Source organism: Cricetulus griseus, chromosome 6 (genome assembly GCF_003668045.3).
Source record: "Cricetulus griseus strain 17A/GY chromosome 6, alternate assembly CriGri-PICRH-1.0, whole genome shotgun sequence".
In the NCBI taxonomy this organism is placed as follows: Eukaryota; Metazoa; Chordata; class Mammalia; order Rodentia; family Cricetidae; genus Cricetulus; species Cricetulus griseus.
Genome location: NC_048599.1, coordinates 21,351,886 through 21,374,304, shown reverse-complemented (window position 1 = coordinate 21,374,304; position 22,419 = coordinate 21,351,886). Strand labels below are relative to the sequence as shown.

General features: G+C 51.7%; 1 protein-coding gene across 1 annotated transcript in view; it reads right to left on the bottom strand.

Moving 5' to 3' along the window:
• Positions 1-627: 627 nt before the first annotated feature.
• The window catches only part of Kiaa1755 (KIAA1755 ortholog), a 32,537-nt gene continuing 10,745 nt past the window's right edge, over positions 628-22,419 (bottom strand). The window contains exons 4-14 of the mRNA XM_035447026.1: positions 21,890-22,072; positions 19,377-19,500; positions 16,723-16,816; positions 15,199-15,282; positions 14,768-14,884; positions 12,029-12,127; positions 11,033-11,181; positions 8,632-8,770; positions 6,192-6,314; positions 5,402-5,614; positions 628-1,579 (exon numbers count right to left, since the gene is read on the bottom strand). Coding sequence (XP_035302917.1) covers positions 878-1,579; positions 5,402-5,614; positions 6,192-6,314; positions 8,632-8,770; positions 11,033-11,181; positions 12,029-12,127; positions 14,768-14,884; positions 15,199-15,282; positions 16,723-16,816; positions 19,377-19,500; positions 21,890-22,072 — 2,027 coding nt within the window. The 3' untranslated portion in view covers positions 628-877. The remainder of the gene's footprint in view (positions 1,580-5,401; positions 5,615-6,191; positions 6,315-8,631; positions 8,771-11,032; positions 11,182-12,028; positions 12,128-14,767; positions 14,885-15,198; positions 15,283-16,722; positions 16,817-19,376; positions 19,501-21,889; positions 22,073-22,419) is intronic.

The following is a 22,419-nucleotide window of genomic DNA, read 5'->3' as shown; positions in this document are numbered from 1 at the left end:
GCTGGAGGTGTCTGGAGTGCAAGGACAAGATTCCATGTGATTCCTTGAGTCTGAGCTGGGAGCCTGGTACCCCGGGGAGAACTCTGCATCAAGAAGTTTATTCCTGGGGCTGGAGAGATGGCTCAGAGATTAAGAGCACCGACTGCTCTTCCAGAGGTCCTGAGTTCAATTCCCAGCAACCACATGGTGGCTCACAACCATCTGTTATGAGATCTGGTGCCCTCTTCTGCTGTGCAGATATACGTGGAAGCAGAATGTTGTATACATAATAAATAAAATCTTAAAAAAAAAGAAGTTTCTTCCTTTGCCATGTCCCTGTCCTTGTCCACCAGAGTCAGCTCCTGGGAGTAGGAGGTGAGGTCTGCCTCCCCTCTCAGATAGGCATCTCAGAGGTCTGCTGCTGTCCCCTGCTGTCTCCTATCAGAACTCAGCAGGATGGAGCTTGCTTGACAAAGGCCTTTTATTCCCTCCCCCTGCTAACCACCCTCCTCCCAGTGGCTGCTGTGCAGAGTCACAAAGTCCTTGTCTCAGGGTCTGTTACTCTAGGGCTCAAGACAAGAGGCCCCTCCCACTACGATGTTACCCATGTGAACCCCAAGTTGTAGATTGGGTAAGACTTTGCCAAGGTGGCTCCAGCCAGACTTGCCTATGAGACTCTGCAGTCACAGCCCCAATGTCTTTGATTGAGTCTAGATTCTAACTCCCACATGTACTATATGTGTAGGTAAGAATCCATCATCTTGGAGTTTCTGGAGCCAGAAGGTGGTCCTCCTCACACTGCTCCTTGGCCATGTCTGATAGGGTGCTAGGGGCTCAGCAGATCCCCTCTATTGCTCCTATCCCAGTCCCCAGAACTGATGTGATGGTTCGGATCCAGTTAGAGGGACGCAGGCGGGCTTGTGTGGGGTGAGTCCTCCAGGGATGTCTGTGAGTCTGTCCCCTCAGAGGAAAAGCTGCTCCCAGTTGGGTGGGAGGTCTTGCTCTGTCTGGGAAGGTGATGCCAGGAAAAGAGAGAGGCAAGAAGCCTCTCCAGTGTGGGTTCGGGGTGCTTGGGGGCACCTCTGCCTTCCTCAGTGTCCACAGTCCGGCCAGCTTCCTGGGGTGGCAGGCCTGCCCACATGTTTCTGCTCTGCTCCCGTTGGAAGACATGGGGAGACCAGTGGGATTTTGACACGTGATCCGCAGCCAGAGAGTCCTGTAGGGACCTGTCCCATTTGGAAACCACTTCTCTAGGCAGACCCTGGCCCTTAGCCGCTGGCCTGTTTCGATCCGTGTGTGCCAAGTGGGCAGCAGTGACCTCTGGGCATGGGTAGTAGGCCAGTGCCTTCCTCAACAAGCCCTGGATCTCCTGGTGTTGCCCCTGGGCCTCTTTCCACAACTCCCGGCCCAGGCCAGCCCAGCTCAGGGAGGCCACCTGGAGCTTCATGGCCAGGAGCTTCTCTGTCTGGAATTCAGATGCCAGGCGCTTCAGGTAACAGTGGAGGCGGAGGTGGAGCTGCTCCCCAGGGCTGGTCCTTGATGTCTTGCCCAGTCTGAGCTGGGTCAGCAGGTCCTGACAGTCCACGTGGAACCCGGACATCTAAGGGCAGAAAGAGGAAGGGAGGTGGGGGCGCCGTGGAAACAAGATGAGACTGCGAGCCAGAGCGTTTTCGTCAGCGTGGCTGACTGAACTATTAGGTGCACGCCCTGGTGTGCACAGCCTAGAGTGTGACAATGATCTCTGGCGACTGTCATCACCATCATCCCCTTTCTTTTGGGATCCATACCCCTGCCACCTTCAAATAGCCTCTAGCACCCCTCGGGCTCTTCAGGCCCCTCCAAACAGACACACAGGCCAGCAGGATATATGATAAAACAAGAGCTGTAGAAATTACCAGAAAGCCCTCTTCAGAACTGAGAACTGGGATGGTGAGAGGACTCAGTGCTTGCAGTACAAACACGAGGACCTGAGTTCAAATCCCCAGCACCCACGTAAAAGTTGCATGAGGGAGCTTGCAACTGTAATCCCAGTGCTCCTGGTGCGGAATGAGAGGTTGAAACAAGGCAATCTCTGCAAGCGCTAGGGCCACCTAGCCTGGCATGCTGAGACAAACGACAAGAGACTGTTTCAAAAAAGGTGGAAGTGAGAACTGATAACTGAGGTTGTCCTTTGACCTCTACAGGCACGTGTGTGACACACATCCACACAAACTGAGTGTAGCTGGTCTGTTCGTGTAAACCTGTCTGTTATTCTGGATACTCCAAAATTCAAGGCTAGATGATGATACATTCAAAGCCTTCCTGGGCTAGAGCGAGTTCAAATCTAGCCTGGGCAATTTAAGGAGACCCTGTCTCAAAAAGTCAAAAGGCTAGGAATGTGATTTGGAGGCAGAGTGGTAAAGTGTTTGAGGCCTTAGGTTTAATTCCCAGCCCGGGGTGGGGTGATGGGGTGATGGGGTGGTGGGGTGATGGGGTGTTGGGGGGAGCTGAGACACTGAGGGAGGGGTGTTGCTAATACATCCCAGGGTGTCATCTGTTTGCCTGGTTCCATGATTGTCCCCGGTCACTCCTCTGAGCTAGATTAGTAGCCTATTTCACAAAGGGAGAAACTGAGGCACGAAACAATGAAATCACTTGTCTCAAGTCACTCAGTGGGGGGAGGGCGGGGGCGCCGGAATCCCATCCTGGATCCAACCTGCCTTCTTGTGCCCAAAGAAAAGCTGGCTCAGGCAGGGGTGGGCAGTCAGCCCAGCAACCACCCCAGCCCATACACCAGCTGGGCCTCTGCCCATCGTGTGACTCTGCCTGTCCCCAATACCCACTACTCCCTGCCACCCCCGCTGTACACTACAGCAGCTGATGTAAAGAATAATCTCTCCCTCCATTAATTTAGGGCTGAGAGCAAGCCACTGGCCAGGGGACAGCAGAGCCGTTTGCTGCGAGGAGGCATCTTTCTGTGGATTAAGGGAGCTTGTCTTTAGATAAATGGCTTCATATTCACAGTAGCACTCAGAACCCACGGCACCATAAATCTCCCTTAGAGCCAATCGAGTTAGGATTATTTAGGGCAGAAGGTACAGCACTCGGGCGCCCCACCTGGGTAGAGTCCTGTCTGAGTCCCTGGCAGTCATGGTCAGTGACTCAGACACCATCTCCAACTCCTCCTCACATAGAGCAATGGTCAGGGCAGCAGTGCCCAGCCCTGATCAAACTGCCTGAGGTGGGCAAGGGAACAGTCAGGCCTGCTCTCTTCCATGGTGCTCCTCTATTTAGGAGGAACGCTACCTTGTCCCAGGCCCAGCCTGACCTCTTCTCTCTGTCTCCCTTCTTTTTACCAATCTCAGGCTAGGGCACCAAGTGTGCCCTGACACCTCAGGGAGCTCACAACCCGGAGGGCACACCAGAGACAAGCAGCGGATCATTTCGGATCCTGAGGGGCACTGTGAAGCTAGGGCATGGTAGGTGTAGTGATCACGACAGGCCTTGGCTTTTCTGGCCAGGGAGCAGCTTTCCAGGGAGTGGGAAAGCAGGTGCCAAGGCTTCAGTGCTGTAAGTTGGGTTGATTCCGGGAAGGCTGCAGGGAGGAAGTAGGCAGCAATCATTGGGCCTTGAAGAGAAGTTTCCAAATGGACTTGATGCTAGGTGCATTGCTCCGGGGGTTCCTCAAATTTAATCTTTTCTCTCTTTAAAAATTATATTTTATTTTCTATGCATGAGGGTTTTGCCTGCATGAATGTCTGTGTACCACACGCATGTCTGGTACCTGGGGAAGTCAGAAGTGTGTATTGGATTTCCTGGAACAGGAGTTGTGGCCCGTTGTGAGCCATTGTGTGGGTGCTAGGATCAAACCTGGGTCCTCTGGAAGAGCCACCAGTGTTCATAACCATTGAGCCATTTCTGCACCCCAAATCTGCTTCTCTTACCACCTGGCTGGGAGTACGTTCAAGCCAAAGGCCTGGGTTTGAATTGTGGTGCTGCCATCTGCCAATTCTGTGACTTTGGGTGAGTCATTCAACCTCAGCCCAGGATTGTGTGACAGTGAAATGGTTAGAACACAGCCCAGCACTAGAGACTGGTGACATAGTATTTATGATTTATTAAAGCTTGCCTGAGGATTCAGAAAGCAAAGTCAGCCACAAGCTATAGAGGTCAGTAGGTGGCTGCACACACCTTTAATCCCAGGATTCAGGAGATAAAGGCAGGTGGATCTCTCTGAGTTCAAGGCCACCCAGGGATATATTAGAGTGACTCGGTCTAAAAGAAATTAGAGTTCACACCTTTAATCCCAGGACTCATGAGAGACAGTGAGACAGGAGCAAAGTCTCAGTATCAAGCATTCACTCTCCAGCCCATGTGGAGAATAGGAAGGCCCCAGCCCTGTTAGAGGTAAGAGCTCTCTGACAGCTTGGCTGCTTTGCTTCCCTGATCTTCACGTTGAACCCTAATATCAGTCTCTGGGTCTTTCATTTTTCATGCTACAGACCCTACATCAGCCATTGTTACTATCAATAGGGGCTGATGTTCAGAGAAGTGAGGACAGCTGTTGAGGTCACACAGCCCACATGGGCACATGAGGCCCCTGTCCTGAATCCCGGACTCTGCCCTCCTGTGTTCTCGATGGTGAGGAAGAAGTAGGGTGTCCCTTCACTGCCACTACTGACGTCTGCCTGCCTTGTCCCTGACCCAAGGAGACAGAGAAGCCCTGTCCTCTGGGTCCCGAGGCATTTGCGAGTTGTCTGGGTCCCTCCCACTGCCCTCTGAAGCATCTCATGTCCCCAGCTGTCCCTTCATGCCCAACACCCAACAGCTGGGGGGTGGGGTCAAGCTCCTCCCATGTTCTGTCCTTCATGGCAAGTTCAAGGGGCAGCTGAGGGCACAGGGCAGTCACGTGCCTTCCTGTCTAGGCGGGACCCTGCTCTTCTAGCCTTCTTTCTTGTCCGTAGGCCTCCGTTTTTCCATTAGAAAAATGGGGGGCTGGGTTATCTGGATTTAGGAGGTGAAGCCTTGAAGTCAAATCCTACTCAATGACTACTTAATCCTACCTGAGTAGCTTACCTCTTCTGGGCCTCAGTTTTCTCCTCTAAATTGGGCACAATGCAGGTGGCCCTGATTCACCCAGAAACAGGCAAGTGTGAAGTGTTTACTCGCAGGGTTTGCACCCAGGCAGGCTTCCCTTCTAGCTTAACCACCTCATTTTCACCCTGCCTACTTGGATAAGGGAGCCTGCTGCCCCTCAGCCTTTCTTTGGAGGAGGAGCCAGGCACATCCCAGGATAGGCCACACCTGCCTCCCAGTCAGCTTCCTCTCCCTGCTTACCACCGTGGGAATGAATTTCATGAGGTGCCTAGTGCTGTGTCCCGACCCTGTGCCACCCCAGCAGGAGGGTGTGGGTTTGTTCTGATGGGCCATGAGGCTTGCTCACCTTCTTTCTGAAGCGGTGGAGGTGGAGCAGGGTCTCCAGGTCAGTGCGCTGCCTCTCGGCTGCCATGTAGAAGTGTGTCAGCCTGGCTTGGAAGGCCTGCTGGGTGGCGGCGAAGGCTACCAGGTCTGGGAACCCCGTGTCACCTGCCCCTTCCTCTGCAGCTCCCAACTGTGCCGCCTGCTTGCACAGTTCCAGGCCCTGGCGGTACTGGGCCTGAGAGGGAGAAGGACGTCCACTCAGCTCTGGCCTGAGGATCTGCCCAGCAGTCAGGAGCCGCCATGGCCTTCTGAGCCTTGGTTTCCCTATCTATACAACTCAGCCCAAGGTCAAAGGTTAACACATCCAATAGTCCAGGCCTTTGCCTTGGAACTTCACATTCTTCTGGAAGGTTCCGTGGATGTTAAAGCCTGAGTCAGAGGCTTTGATCCCCCGAGTCCTCTCTGCTGTGTCCAGGCCAGTCCCGTCCTCCACTACCTTGGAGTTCCCTTAGGGCTGTGTCAGGCCAAAGCCTCCTGTGTCTGTCACAAATGTGGCATCTCTGACTGTCTCTCCAAGCTGACCCAGCAGGCCAAGGTCTGGGCCCTGAAACCTGCATTTTAAGAAACCCTCGAGGGTTCTGACATCTTTGTACTTGGTCTTGGAGGACTTCCTGGAGGAGGCAGCACCTAAGATGATACTTCTGTGATCCAGGCTGTCCCCTCGATGCCCATGGATGCTCCCTTGCACTTTCCCACCCCTGCATCTGGGACCTAGCAGACCCCTTTTTGGCATCTTGGGCCCTGGAACATACCGCAACCTGAAGGAAGAAATCCTCAAACTCGGCATGGACTTTCTCAACTTTCTCTGCACATAGATCGACAGGGGCAAGATCCTGGAGATACTGGCTTCCTTCTCGCTCCATCCAGTCATTGACCTGGGCAGAAGATAGTGGTTCAGTTGTGATGGATGACCAAGGAGCCATCCCAGGCCAAATGTCCACTTCCTGGTGTGTGTCTACACTCATGGGCTTGTTCATACACGTGTATATGTATGTATGTATGCATGTATGCATGTATGTATGTATGCATGTGTGTATGTGTGCATGTGGGTGTATGTGAATGCACTTGTGTGTGGGGACCAGAGGCCAACTTGAGTATTGCTCTGTAGGAGCTGCCCACCTTATTTATGTATTTATGTATTTATGTATTTATTATTGATACAGGGTCTCTTACTGGGATCTGGGGCCCCCTGACTCTTACCTCTTCAGCACTGTGATTACAAGTGTACACCACTACACCAGTGTTTTATGTAGGTTTTGTAGATCAGACTCAGGTCCATGTACTTGTGTGGTATAAACACTTCACTGATGGAGTCATCTCCCTAACCCCTCAACTTCTTGAGGGGCCAAAGCCCCTCAGTCTCAGGCTTGAATGGATGGAAACCCTCTTCATGCTGGGCAGGAGAATGGGGGGCGGGGAGGCAAGCATGTGGCTGCATTCTGCAAACATCAGAGGGCAATGGCCTCCCTCAGCTTAACCCTGAGGGGATATGGTACTGTGTGTGCCCTGCACCTAGGAGAGAGACCCTCTGTGTGTATGGTCGTGGGTTGAAGCCACGGTGGCATGAGGTCACAGGAACGCAAGACTTATGTCAGTCTGGCCACTGACTGTCACCTGGTCATGAAAAGGCTGGTCTCTGGGCACGAGCTCCCTGTCTCAGGGCATGTAACTGGGGCTGGAGGAAGGACTTCCAGTGGTAGAGGGTCTGCTAAGAACTCACGGTGGGCAGGGCATTGGTGGTGCACACCTTTAATCCCAGCGTTTGGGAGACAGAGGCAGGTAGATCTCTTATGAGTTTGGGGCCAGCCTGGTCTACAAAGCGAGTTCCAGGGGACAGGCTCCAAAGCAATACAGGGAAACCCTGTCTTGAAAAACATTAAAAAAAAAAAAAAGAAGAACTCACTGTGTTGTTATGGGTAGTAATGGATAGGCATGATGTGGCCCTGTAGTGCAATGGATAGTGGATAGGCGTGAGCAGCCAGTGAGAGACAGATGGTGAAAAGTGCTGCTGACCCTGTGGTCTTCCGAACATAATTGTCCCCCATAATCTCATAGGGAGTGGCACTATTAGGAGGTGTGGTCTTGTTGGAGTGGGTATGGCCTTGTTGGAAGGAGTGTGTCACTGTGGGGGTGGGCTTTGAGGTTTCCTATGCTCAGGATACCACCCAGTGTCTCAGTTGACTTCCTGTTGCCTGCAAGATGTAGCGCTCTGAGCTCCAGCATCACGTTTGCCTGCACGCCACCACGCTCCACACCATGATAATGGACTGAACTTCTGAAACTATAATCCAGCCACCCAATTAAATGTCTTATTTATAAGATTTGCTGTAGTCATGGTGTCTCTTTACAGCAATAAAAACCCTGAGTCAGAGCCTGTGATGGTTACTGCTAATTCTGAACACCACAGAATGCAAGATCCCCTAGGAGACTAGCCTCTGGGGTTTATCTTGGTTTTATTAATTGCAGTGGGAGACCTGCCCACTGTGGGTGTCGCCATTCCCTGGCTGGGATCATAGTCCTGATTGTGGATGAGTCACGATCCTGCCACCTGGACCCCCCACCATGATGGACCATACTCTTGAACTGTAAACAAGAATAAACTTCCTCCGTTTGCTTTTGTCAGAGAATTTTTATCACAGCAACAGGCAAAGAAAATAAGGCATTCTTGCTCTGGGTGTGCCAACAAAGATACTTTGTCTTCAAAAAGCTCCAGGCTAGAAATGAGGGCGCAGAGGCTTGAGCAGTCAGGTGACCCCAAGGGTCAAGACTATGTGCTCAGCAGGGATGACCCAGCCCAGGGCAGACAGGGATGGGCTGACTTGAAGTGCTAAAGCCAGGTGAAGGGTACCAATAGCTCCAGTCTCAGACTGCAGAGCAACCACAGTGGGCAGCATCCGCCTGGCCTCGGTTTCCCCATGTGTGGTGGGGAATCCCAAAAGTGCCTATGCCACTGGTAAGAGACCATGCTGGAAGACAAGAATATTCACAAATACTCTAGTCCAGGGCACATACAGCCAATAAGTGCATTCAGTAAGTGCAGCCCTTATGTTCGTAATTAAATCCTTGAAGCACTGATTGGATGGTATGTTTTCTGCCTTGGCCCCAACACCAAGGGCTGCCAGCCTGGTGTTTTAGCTCCAGAACAAAGTGACCCCTGTGAAGCACCGTGTCTCCCAGTAGCCTCCCCTTTACCTGCTGGATGGCAGCTTCCAGGTGGCCCAGGCGGACACGGAGCTCCAGCCTTCGGAGGAGGTGATTGGACGCAGTGACCAGGACATGAAGCTGGTCGTCCACAAGGTTGTACAGGGCTGCGGCTTCAGTCAGATGGCTCCTGGAAGGGAGCAGGGGAAGGGGAGGATGAAAAGGCACCTTCCCAGTACTCTCAGCAGGCATGGGCCTAACCTCCTAATCTGTGGCTCCAGCTGGACTGCCAGCCACTGACCTGCTGTGTGACCTGAAGCAGATCCCTAGACCACTCTGGGCCTCAGCCACCAACCCTCAGACGTAGCAGGAACTTGGCAGAGTATGAAGCCAGCTGTGTAGATCTGAGTCTGAACCCCAGTCCTGCTACCTGCTAGTGTGTGGGTCCTTGTGCAACACCACCACTTTGGGGTCTCTGGTTTCCTGTCTGTAAAGTGGGAATAGTAACAGAACCCACTTCCCAGAGTGGCTGTGAGCAGTTAAGTGGTTGGTACAGGGGCTTCCAGAAGCACAGCACCCACATTCCATCCCAGGCCTCTGCATAAGACCCCGGCAGTGAAACTTTCTAGTGCCAGGCAGTAGTGGCTGGCTGGCACTCATACATTTGCAATACCCTATCTTCCCAGCCTCCATTCTGCAGCACATAGGGGCTGGAGAGTTTGGCAACTGTAACCCATGACGGTCTATTGTCTCTGATAAAGTCTCAGTGTCCCAAGCTGGCTTCAAACTCCTATGTGACCAAGGATGACCTTGAACCTGGGGCCCACCTGTCCTGCCAGGCATTTTTAAAGTGACCAAAGTCTGGGGATCTAAAGCAGGTTTGTGATGGAATTTCTCTCATGGACATGCTCGGTGAAGGAAGAAACTGGAGTCTCCCCACAACTGCCCTGGGGAGCCTGTTTTCAGACAAACATGATGGAAGGAAAGGCTGCCTTTCCAAGGGACACCCGTCACGGGTCCTACATCAGAAGAAAGCCCAAGACTCCTGAAGATGGGGCGAGTCCCGAGGGTTGCTGCGACCTGACAGGCATTAAATAGGGAAGGACTGTGGTGAGCGTAGGCCCACAGCGCCCCCTGGTGGAGCACCAGCTCAAGGTCTGGAGGGACCTCAGGTAGACAGGAGGCGGTAAGCAAAGCAGGTGAGGCAGGAGCATAGTGGGTTAACAGCAGGGGCGGGAGGTGGCTCACACTAGACACCAGGGCCCTCCGTTATTTCGGTGTATCGGCTCCACCTGCATGAACCTGCCCCCAGCGTCTAGGGGTGCACCTCAGGGTGATGTGTTCTGCCAGCTTCTACCTACTTCCTGGCCCCACCACATTCCAGATGTGTGACCCTAGGATACTCAGTTAACCTTCTTAAGTCTGGGGTTCCTCTACAGTAACAAAAATGAGAATTAAATGACAATTAAATTAATTGTTCTTTAGAACAATGCACACACATATCACATGTTGGTTCAGTGCATAAATTGTTCTTAAGTGTATACATAAACTTTGCATTTGGCTCTTGAATATGCATGCCTGTGTCTTACTAGAGTAAATATTTCTAATTACTGACCAATGCAATGACATGCTCAGTATCTCTTCTTTGGGCTCGGAAGCATATCAGATTTTGGAATATATATATATGTATATATATGTATATATATACATATATATACATATATATGGGCAAATATATATATATATATATATATATATATGGGCAATGGAGCATTTCAGATACATCTTTACACACAGGCTGAAAGTAATTTTGTAAATCATTTCAATAATTCTGTATATGTAGCAAAGTTTCTCTGGTTGTAATTTCCTCACTTGTGCCAGACTACTTGAGAGTTTAGAACAGGCAGGACATCTGATTTCAGATTGCAGAGGCTCTACTTCACAACAGTCAAAGAAGCTGGTGTCATCCAGACAGGTCTGTCACCCACCTGTGGGTCCTAAGGTCCTTCCCCCAGGCTGAGCATGGGAAAGACAGATCTGTAGGGTTAGCAGCCCAGCTGTCCCAGCCTTGGGTTCCTATGGGCCTTACTGCTATTTCCCTGTGCTCAGCCTCAACTTCTTCTTGCTAAATAATTGTGGTGTGGGCAGCACCAGGCTCTTGCCAGGAACAAATGAGACAGGTCTTGAAGGGCTTGGACCAGAGTCTGGATTGGAAAAGGGCACGGTCTGTGTGTGGAGGGAGGAAACAAAAGGGCTGGTCCTCCAGTGTCTGTCTCTGGCTGAAGATGGCCAGAGATGAAGGAGGAGATGGTGAGGTTATCCCCAAGGCTCAGAGGGTGAGGAGCCTGTGACCCAGCTGTGTCCCTAGACCCCACCCTATGCATCCCCTTCACTGGGTGGCCCCACTTCTGAGCTGACAGATAATGAAGGAGGGGAGATTGAGAGCCTATACCTGACATCAGGGTTGGCATTCAGTCTGCTCGCTTCCTGCTGCAACCTGGCCAGAGTAGCTCCACCTTCCCTCTGGAGAGCCAGCAGACCTGGGTCCCTCAGCACAGCCTCCATCAGATCCTTGGACTTACTCAGGCACCTGGCAGCCTCCTGCCAACATAGGGGGGTGTCCTAAGGCCCAATCTCCTCTCTCCCCTGTAGCCTTCCAGGGCCCTGACTCTCCCAGTTGGGTATACAAGCATCTCCAGGAAGTCTGCCCTTTAATCTCTAGCACATCTTCTGAAGCTATGACCCTCTTATCGCCATGGTAACCTCAGTGGTCCTGGCTTCATCCTCTCTTAGGAATACCCATCCCAGACTCTTGGATGAGCTCTCTGATGCCCTCCGGCTTCCCCTGCAGCAGGAAAAGGACATCAAAGGGCATACCTCACAATGCCCTGCTTCAAATTCCCTAGGGCTTCACTGCCCACTCCCTGGGCCCAGCCCCTTCCTTTTTACTCTGCTTTACACATATCCAGCTACACCCTGCCTTGGGGCCTTTGCACATGCTTGCCCTCTGCCTGGAGTTCATTTCCCCTCAAAGACATATTCTTTCTTTCAGGCCTCAATTAAACACCATCTCTTCTTCAAAGACCGCTTGCCTTCCTCACTCTTACCACTTTTATGGCATTTGGCACAATTTGTAACTACCTTCCTTTTTTTTTTTTTTTTTTCTATCCCAGGCAAGTGTTCTACTACTGATCTACTTCCCAGTCCCTTATAACTACCCTTTAAATAGCCACTCTGTCACTGCACCATGAGTCTCACCAGAGCAGAGGCAAGCTAGTTCCTCAGGCTGGGTCCCCAGTGCAGGGCACATGGTGGATGCCCAAGAACTATTATCTGAGTGACAAAGTGAAAAACAGAGTGACCACCCTGAGTGTCCTCTTCCCAGTGCTCTTGGTATTTAGAGGCTGAGGTATGCTGGAGGCTTCCCTACCCAGTGGTCCAAGCTTACCTGCACCCCGCCAGGGGGGTCACCCTTCTCAAACTCTTGAATGGAAGCCTGCAGCAGGGATGAGGCCTGGCGAAGGTCAGTGAGGAACGGGCTCAGCTTCTGCAAGGACAGGCGCCAGAGCGCAGGACTCAGCTTGGGTGACCAAGACGACATGGGAAGGCACCAGGCAGGGCTTCTGGAACTTACACTGCCTCAGAACCATCAGGAGAGCTGGAGAAAGTGGATCTCTAGACAGCCCCCATACCCCATTCTTTCTGCCACCTCTAGTCCACCCCACCCCCACAGCTGAGCCATGCTCCAGGGCAGTCTGAGATATGGCTACCAAGTCCCTAAGCCACAGTGCTGCTGCTGCAAGGTCAGGGGGCCCTCCAGTGTGGGGAGAAAAGCCAGAGGAGAGAGAAGAAATATCTGAGCTGTTCGAAGACCCTGGGAGTCCTCATAGAAGGGACAGGATGGGGGTGAGAAGGTGGGATGGAGAAGCACCCTTGGCCCAGCTCAGCCATCCGCTGTGAGACCACAGGTAAGTTACTTAGTGTTTCTGGGCTTCACTTTCCTTCTGAGAGGTGGAAAACACAGTAGAACATGTTTCACAGAGAGGTAAGGGTTTGCTGGTTTAATTTATGTACAGGATTTAGAATAGAGCCTAGCACATGCCAGACTCAAGATCACTATTAGTTTTATACTCTGGATCACCCAGAAAAATTTCACTTGAAGGGACAGCCTGAAAGTTGAAGTCCAAAGGACACTGGGTTAATGGGAGGCCTCTGGAGCGGGAACCTGGATCCTGGGAGCAGGACATGCCACTGCCACGTGAATACACATTATCGCTCCACATCTTCAGGTGAACGATTCTAGGACCGCCCCCCAGCCACTGCCAGGACACTGACACCAGGATGCCCAAGCCCCTTATGCTAAGTGTCCTGTAGAACCATGTATACATCCTGGGGACTAGAAACAGGCTGAAAATGACTCAAATACCAGATGCCAGGTAGACACTGCCTTGAAAGCTGTACTGGTTTGTTTTCAGACAAGCAAGTCTGTAGGTGATGCAATGGCATGCAATGCCTCCCTCCCTTCCCCCTTCTCTCCCTCCCCCTCATTCCCCCTCCCCTCCCTACCCTGATTATTATTATTATTATTATTATTATTATTATTATTATTATTATTATTGGGTTTCTCTGTGTAACCCTGGCTGTCCTGGAACCTGCTCTGCAGACCAGGCTGGCCTAGAACTCATAGAGATCCACCTGCTTCTGCCTCCCTGAGAGTTGTCATTAAAGGCATGTGCCACCACTGCCTGGCTCTTTTGTTTGTTTATTTACTTTTTATTGGGAGAGAAGTGTGCATGCCACAGTGTGTGTGGAAGTCAAAGGGTGTTCATGGAATTGATTCTCTCCTCCCACTTTTATGTGGGTTCTATGGATGGAACTCAGGTCATCAGGTTTGCATGACAGATGCTTTTACCCACTGAGCCATCTCACTGGCACTTTCTCTGGGTCTATTTGTTTTAGTTTCTTGTAACAGGATCTCATGTAGCCCAGGATGGCCCTGAGCTGGCTATGTAACTAAGGATGACCTCAAACTCCTGATCCTCATGTCTCAGGTGCTGGGATTGTAAGCCTAAATACTTTTAGCCCAATGTTGGTAAAGTTACATTGCACTTAACACCAGACACCAGCAGAACAATGGGGCACAGGCCTGTTACTCCAGAACTTAGGATGCAGGAGGCAGGAGGCTCTTGAGTTTAACACCAACTGGATTCCAAAGAATATATAGCTATATGGTCTGAGCTATGCATCTAACCTGGTCTCAGAAAAACAAGTGCCAAGCCTGTAAGCTTGGGTACATCACTTGCTCAGCTCATGCAGGGTCCTGTGTTCCATGTCCCAGAGTCACTGACAAGAAAAAGGGAAAGCAAGCAAAGCATTCACACAAGGTCTCCTACATGAACTGCAGATAACCACTGTCACACTGTCGGTAGAGACGGAGTTTCTCCATGGAGGGCTGACCTTGACCCCCCACCCTGGCTGGAAGCTGTCATACTTTGTAGGGAGAGGCAGTGGGCTGCCGGTCATTCCACAGTGCCAAAAGGAACCTTCAAGCCCTGGCTGAGAGATCCAGACTGGGCAGCTGGGTGGAGGGGCCCTGGGTGGGTGCTCAGTGCCTTCAAAATAGACTATTCCATGTCCTGCCCCCCCCCCCGCCCCCACGGGGCCTCCTGAGTTAAACCAGGTACAGAATGCCTGCTTGTGGGGCTGTGGGAGGATGGGAGGGAGCCAGGGGCAGTTTCCTTCCCTGCCCTATAGGAGGCGATGCATACTAACCTACCATGTGTGACGTGTCCATGGCTCCATGGAGCAGATGCTGGTCAATCTACTTTGCAGTGGACAACAGCCAAAACTCTCTAAGTGTGACAGGTAGCCTTTGCTTAATGCCATCCTCATAAAAATCCCACAACAAAGCAATTTCATTGCCCTCTCCATCCTCCATTTTGCTGATGAGGAAAGCATGGCTAGGAGACCTACCCAAAGTCAGAGCAGAGCTGGACTGGAACCCAGAAAGCTGGCCCCAGAGCCCGAGGCCTTACTGAGACTACTCTGTACCTTCATTGTAAATGCTTGTTGAATGACTGTCTGTTCTTGAACCCTGTTTTTGACAGAGTTGAGGGACCCATGGGGCAGGCAGTGAAGGGAAGAAGAGAAGGAAAGGTTAGAGACTAAAGGCTATGAGGGTAGACACCTGGAAGAACTGCACCCACTCGCTGTGGTGGTAGGGGAAGGGGCCCTCCAGAGCCTCGGGCAGCTGGCTAGGGTCCACGTGGTTTCTGAGGGCCTTCAGCGAGGTCAGTACCTCCACCTGCAGATAAAAAGAGAGTCAGAAGGTGCAGAGGATTCTCCCCAGAGATGGTAAAGGGTCCTGCTTAGATCCCTGTCCAAGCACCACATCTCCCACTGGGAAGGTCTGGAGTGGTGTTCTGAGCAGCCAGTCTCCTCTAGAAGCTTTGATAAATCATTTGAACTAGACCTTGATTATGGAACGGCACATACAGGGCATGCATACTGCTGCTTCCAAGTCTGTGTTCAAGGCAGACATCATCAGTCAACTGCAGAACTCATTCTTCTGGAGCCTGGCTCTTTTTCAATACTGCTGCTGCCCAGGCCTTTACTCACCTGGACAGGTAGTGCAGGTGGCTGGAGAACGGATGCCTTCTCTCCCAGGAGGAGCACTTTACTGATGGAGGCTGGAGCCACAGCCTGTAAGAAGAGAGGCTCTTCAGGGATGCTGTGTCTGTTCTTCCCCTTATCATCTCCTCTTTCTCCCTGAGGGACATGCACAGGCATGGTATGGTCCCCTGGGTGGGGGCTTTGTGTGGCATATCTAGAGTGAACCACTAGCATCAAGAGAAAGCAAACCTAAGCTGCACTGAAAGCCTTCCTTGAGCCCTCAGTTTCCCCATCTGCAAGACAAGAGGTCAGATGGCTAGGTAAGTGTATACGTCAAACCTTCACCTGCTTGGTTGTACATACTGGCTAGTCAAGACTGTTCTCTGTCAGGGGGTTTACGTGGCCCAAGGCCAAGCCCTGTATCCCCAGAACATGGGGCTTAGTTGATATAAGCCAATCAGCACTAATGATATTCTAAGAAGCTTTGGCTGGGACCTCTCCCACAGTGTCCCATGCTGAATCAATTGACTATGATTTCCTAGCTGCTGGGAACCATACTGCCACCAAGCGGAAGTGGGGCCATGAGAGAATGGCAGCCTTGTTGGAGGACCTGGACAGAAATAGAGATGATGGTGCTCTTTGAGCCCTTGGATGGGGCCGTATGCACTGAGGGATTCAACTCCTGGCTCTTAGAATAAGGGACTGCCCCTTATGACAGTGCTCACTCTTAAAAGTCAGATCCCACAGCCTGAAGAGACCAGGCCATGCCTTCCTGAAGCCCTCTCTAGGTCAGAGAGTTAAGCAGTGTGTGACTTGATTTTCCTTTGTAGTCAGTGGGTGCCTGGCTCTTCCTTGCTCTCTGCCATGTGCAGTATATTCAGCTTAGTTGCATGATGAAAAACTTCCCACTAGTCCCCCAAACTTATAAAGGTCTGATGTTTCTCTTGTTCCTGGGATTGCTAACAGGATTCATTCTGGGGTTCTCTGCAGAGACTCCTCTGCCCATCCCATCCCTCTCATGGTAGTCAGTCTCTCTCTCTCTCTCTCTCTCTCTCTCTCTCTCTCTCTCTCTCTCTCTCTCACACACACACACACACACACACACACACACACACACACACACACACATGCTCACTCTTCATGAAGCTCTTCCCTGGGTTCTAAAGGGAAGCCCCCCTTCTCTTTAAGGTCCCTGTTGTGTCTATCTCTCCCATCATGCACCAGTTCTCTCTAAAGTTTTACTTCTCACCTCAAGGCCCCATGATGCCCTGCACCCCTTTAGCCTAATACAATGCATTCACCAGTGTCCCTTCCAGCACTCACTGCTGCTACTTTTAAATCTCTTTATTATACGGAGCCAGCCAACAGCCTTTGTCTACAAGCCTGGTTGCAGTGTTTCCTTAGCTGCCACTAAAAGTTTCTGCCCAGGTTTTGTGATGCCAACCTTAAGCCCACCAAGCTCGGGGCATGCCACAGTTCCCTGGGGACTCCCAAGACCAGCTAGACTAAGACTCCCTACCTGGCACTCACCCGTGTGCTCTGCAGGGCGCTGACCAGAGCAGGACTCGGGGGCCCTTTCCTGGCGTCAATCACCACCAGTAGTCCTTTGACTTTTTCGTCCAGCCTGTTGGTAGAAGACAGAAATCAGGTCCTGCAAGGCAGCCTGGGGCTCAGGAGGACCTGGTGGAAAGGTGAGGGAAACAGGTGGGCAGAAATCTTCACTCTGAAGACTAATGCCTCCTCCAGGAAGCACCCATGCTTCGTCCTGCAGAATCCACAGCCTCCCCACACCTCACAGGTCCCAGGTGATTCATCATCATGGTCACCACGTGGCTATAGTCACCACCCTTTTGTGGTCAGGGACGTGGCTCAGAGATTGTGTGTGAGCCTCACTGGGTTCCTTTCCCAGAGTTCCAAGCAAAAATAAAGGAAATGAGAAAACCTCCTGCCTATTTCTTTGTGTAGGCAGGACCCCCATTTGTTCCGGATTCACCGCCCCCACCTGTGGTTTTCTGAGCTGTACAGCCCACACTTTGACCCAACCTTTATGGCCAATGACTCGGCTAGCTGGGGGTCATTTGACGTATCTTTCCCCAGTGGGATGAGAAGTTAACTGAATCTATTTTCCCCTTTAAGGAGTGGTTCGAAGGAGGGAGGGAGGTGTTGGGAAGAGGGAGACAAGCAGGTCAAAAGTTTGCGAGAGATAACCAATCAAGTGAGACAGAGCCTGAAGGAACCCCCTCCTTTGTATAATTACTATAACTCATACAGTGTTGCAGGGAAATGAATTCTGGCCTCAAGGCAGACAACCAGAGCTATTCTGAACTTGAACTTAGGCTGCTTGCACCCAGAACATCCCCTGCTCTTATCACCCAAGTCGGGAGGGTGGATGGGGTGCTTCCCAGGTTCCAGACTGACATAATTACATGCCTATGTCAAATGGGAGTTTGTACCAGCCTGCACCCTGTACCAGCCCTGGTCCCAACCCAGGGCCTTTAGACTTTGAGCAGCAGATGCAGGCGAGAGACTGGTGGGCAGGGCCCAGAGGGGCTGGTGGGTGGGGCCCAGAGAAGCCGGTGGGCTGTAAGTGCCCTTAGCCAGTCCGCTGGTCAAGGGGGTCTGGAAGGCACCCCTGGCTGTCTTCAGACCTTACACCACCAGTTCACTAGCACAGCCCACATAGGCCCACATTGTTTTGTGTCACTTGACAAGGCTGTGTGAGAACTGATGGGCTCATTAGTGTAACATGTCCACTGCCTGCCTGGGCATAAATGCTTGTTCTGGACATCCCAGGCAGGGAAACTGACGCAGAACAGCCAGGCAGTAGACTGTGTGAGGAGTTGATATCGCATATTGCCCTCATCTCAGTTGCTTGTGACTTTTCCCCGGGCTCTCTGGTCATTCGAGGGGGCAGGGTGAGGCACAGAGGGGGAAAGTCATTGCCACAAGGTCACAGAGCAAAGTGGATGGGGAAATGTTCCAGGATTCTGTCTACCACAGTGCCACTTCTCAGAGATGGTGGCTATTTTCCACCTGCAGAAAATCTGCCGTCTGGTGGCCTGCAGTGGACCTGTGATCTGCAGGGGACAGGGAGCTCTGGGAAGAGGGTAGCAAAGAAGGTTCCAAGGAACTTCATGGCTCCCTTATCTCTCCCTAGATACTGAGCCTCCAGTTGGCTGGGATTCCACAGCTACAGGGTAAGGAAATGCCACTTCTGCATGTCCTGGTAGGAGACTGTGTCTCAGAAGCCAGACGGGCCTCTCCCCAACCATGGAAGCTGACCTTTGGGCTGAGGGGCTAGGAGTAGGAGAGGCCAGGGGCTGAGAATCAGCCTGGGCCATGCATCACTCATGCTTATCCTTGTGTGTTTATGTGTGTGCAGGTGCTTGCATGTAGGAGTGCCGAGACCAGAGGACAACCTCAGGTATCCTCAGGGCTGTCTACCCTTTTCACTGGAACAGAGTCTCTCGTTGGCTGGAACATGCCAGTTAGGCTACTCTAGTCTGGACTGTCTCTGTACCTCCAAATGGGCCCCACCACATACAGCCTTTTGTATGTGGGTTCTGGAGTTAGACTCAGGTGACTTTGCTTACAAGGGAAATGCTTTGCTGACTGAACTGTGGCCCCAAACCCTGTTCTTTAAGCCTCTCGTTCATCACTCACTGGCTCTTTTGCCCTGTTTTTTTTTTTACTTATTCAACAACATTTATATCTAAGACGCCACCTCTCAGAGAAGTCTTCCCTGGCTTCCTGGCTGAAATCAACCCTCTCACCTTTTCTGCTCTACAACAGTGCTTCTCAAAGATTAGTCTCAAAGATTAGATTAGCAGCCACATTGGAGTCTCCAGGAGCCTTACCAGAAATGCAGATTCTCAGGCCCGCTGAGTGTTAAGTACTGGGGATGAGCCGAGTGAACTCCTTCAACAGCTCATCTAGCTATTCTGTGACTCAGGTGCACTACTAGGTCACAGCTGTGGGTTCCTGCTGCGTGTCTGTCGGATGTTCCATGACACCTTCTCTCTCTCCCACCAGCCTGGGAGAGCCCCGGCTGAAGGGACAGAGCCCATCTGTCACCCAACTCCTAGCCTGTGGCTGGTTCTGTGAACACCTGGTGGATGGGAGGACCTGGGGCTTCTTCACTACACACCTGGCCGAGGAATGATGGTATAATAATGTCCCCTTACCTAGGAATACTGCATAAGTAGGACAGCAACTCCGTGACCTCCAAAGCAGTACACCACGGTGCCTTCCAGGCCTCCTGCATGGTGGACACCAGAAGCAGAGGCCTCCCCACCCGGTCCCTACCACCTGAAGGAGAGAAGACACATGAGCAATGACAGTTCTGGGGGACCCTCCATGGGAGCCTCCTCTGTGTCTCTCCGAGCCTTTGTCTACGCTGGTTTTTCTGCCTGGAATGTGCTTTCTTCTCTTCCTTCTGTGACCCTCAAACTCCTATTCATCCTCCAAAAGCCCAGCTTCAAAGCCACTTCCTGAGAATAGTCTCCCTGAATTCTTCTTCAGCAGAGTCAACTCACTATCTTAGGGGCTGTAAGGTACATGCTGTATCTTACAGTGTGTGTGTGTGTGCAGTACAGTAGCTGGTGCAGTGAGCCCTGGGGTCACACAAACTAGTTCACATCCTGACCTGCTGTGTATCCCTGAGTAAGTCTATGCTTCTCTGAGCTTTAATTTCATCTACCTGATGAGACAGACAGATGGCAAATTCAGTTCTGGGTAGGTAAGGTTTCTTTGGGGACTAAAGGCATCAGTTCTGGAGAGTGTCCAGCATTGGCCAGGAGCAGTGAGTGCATCTGTGGTGACAGGACTCTGTCACCATCTCACTCAGGCTACAGCAGGCTGAGCCTGTGGCTCCTTCTCCAGCTATGCATTCTTGACCAGCCATTTCCTCTTCTAGGAACGGGGGCCGTGTGTCTCACTGTCCCCAGGGTTCATGGCCCAGGAAGTCAGCCTAGCTGGCAGGACCTTCCTTCATCCAGCTCTGTTGGGGTGTGCCCCACCCTCCTGTCCCCAGCTATTGAGACCCTCTCTGTCCGATGCTCTGGCCAAGGCATCACCTCCATATTCCCCAGCCTGGGTTCCTGCAGGAAGCTGCCCTGGCAACTCGGCTGCCTCCTAGGATTGGTTCAGGACAGCATCAGAGCATGGATGGATGCCTGATGAAGTGGCCAGTACATGAGGTTAGAGCAATGCAGGCCAAACCCTGTGAGCCTGGGAGCTTGTACCGTGAGATGCAACCAATGGCTCTGCTTGCCTCCTCTCCCTGGCTCCCAAATGATACAGATGGAGTCAGTCCCTGGGCCCAAGTTCAAGTACCAAAAGGGTCAGATGCTGGATGCCCTGGGACACGACAACCATGTGACCAGAGCCTGGCTCTGCCTGCCCACCAAATACTGCCTGGGTCGGGAACAGGGCAATAGGCAGCACCCACACAGGAGGCATCCTTGTCCACCTGATTTGCTTTTTATTGGAGCAAGGAGCTCTCTGTGTCCCAAACACTGCCCACTGGTGGGCAGTACCAGAAACACCATCTCTAGCCCCCAAAATCCTTTCTGCTATGGGCATACTGGGTGACCAATGTTGGAACAGTGAGTGGGAGGGCAGGAGGCTCCTACAGCTACTGAAAATTCAATAAAGCATCAATAGATGACTGGGACACCAGCGGATGGCTCCTGAAGGATCTGCAGGGAGATGTGGAGTCCGGGAGTAGCAGGGTGGCAGGACAGTTAGTCCCCCAAGGCACCAGGGTCCTTCCTGCTCCTGACCTTTGCATTGCTGTTCCCTGTTTCTGAAATGCTGTTCCCAACATTTCCATGGTTAACCCCTAAGCTTTCTTGGCCTGTCCTACTGTAAGCCTGGGTCAGGAGCACTATCTGTTTTCCCATTTTTGAGACACTTTCTTTATGTTGGATTGATGTTTCTGTAATGCTAGAATAAAGTTGTGTGGGTGCAGGGGCCACACAGACTCATTTCCCAACAAATCCACTAATGTGTCTAGGGCTGGGGAAACAGTTATCGAATAGCTAGGAATCTAGAATAAAACACTCACAGCATGGAAGCTGTCAATACCTGGTCCAAAGCCTCTTGGTGGGTGTGGGACTTGCTTGTTCACCAGAGGCCGGAAGAACTATTAATAGAGGCTCATAGATGCTTCCTTCCCTGAAGAATTGCCCTTAGCTGTGCTAGCTTATTGGTTCACTCCACATCCCACCTCACGATCAGCCTGCGGTTAATGACTGACAGACTCAGGATCAGCCTGCTGCTAATGTATAACAGGCCCAGATGTTAAATACTGACCCTGCACCTTAGCCAGCCAGCTGATTTAACCCATACCTTGGAGCCTCCCCAGGGTCTGGCACCACCTTGCTTGTCCCTTTCTCTGCCTGCCTTGCTTTGTCTCCATTCTCATGGGGCTTTTCCAAGAATCTTTGTTTCAAGCTCAGCTTCTAGGAAGACAGACACACACACCTTGGCTTCCTCACTGAAGTCTGCCTAAATGGATGGATTAATGGTTGGATGGGTGGACAAGTGGACAGATGGGTGGATGGATACCTAGAAATGGCTTTCCTCTAATTCAAGCCTTTGCTGGAAACTTTGCAGCCTCCTGAGCCTTTCTCCTCTTCACCCACCAGCATCTGAGTATGCTCTGTCCCCTCCACTCTCCCCTGAACCCCAGAACCTGGCAGGCAGGCTATCCTGGAGTGGAGAAGCTTGACTCCCAGAGTCCCAATTCTGGGCTCAGGCCTGGAACACTCCTCCAGGCTTAGTCCTCCTCCTGAGGGACCTGAAGAATCTTTCTGGAAGCCAGTAGGCTCCCCAGACAGTGGGGCTGAGCCAGATGTTCTGGGGAGAGCTGTTCCATCTGGGGAAAAAGAACAACAAAGCAGGGGCTGTCAAACAGGAGCAGACTTTCCTAGGGACAGTGTTTTGTTTTCTACCCAAATGATAATACAGCTTGTAGCATGATCTGCTCTCTTCCAGGTGACGCTAAGGTCCTTCCTTCTAGTATGTCTTTGAACCATCAGAGCAACTCTGTGGTGTAAAAAACACCCCCACCCACCCTCCAGCAGAGAAGGTGGTCTGAACTCAGAGAGGTTAAGTGTCTGACCAAGGTCACACAGCATGAGGTTAAGCTGGAATGTCAACCCAAATAGACCTAATGAATAGCCTTGCTCAGCTCTACATTGGTGAGACCTCCTTAGGCCCCTG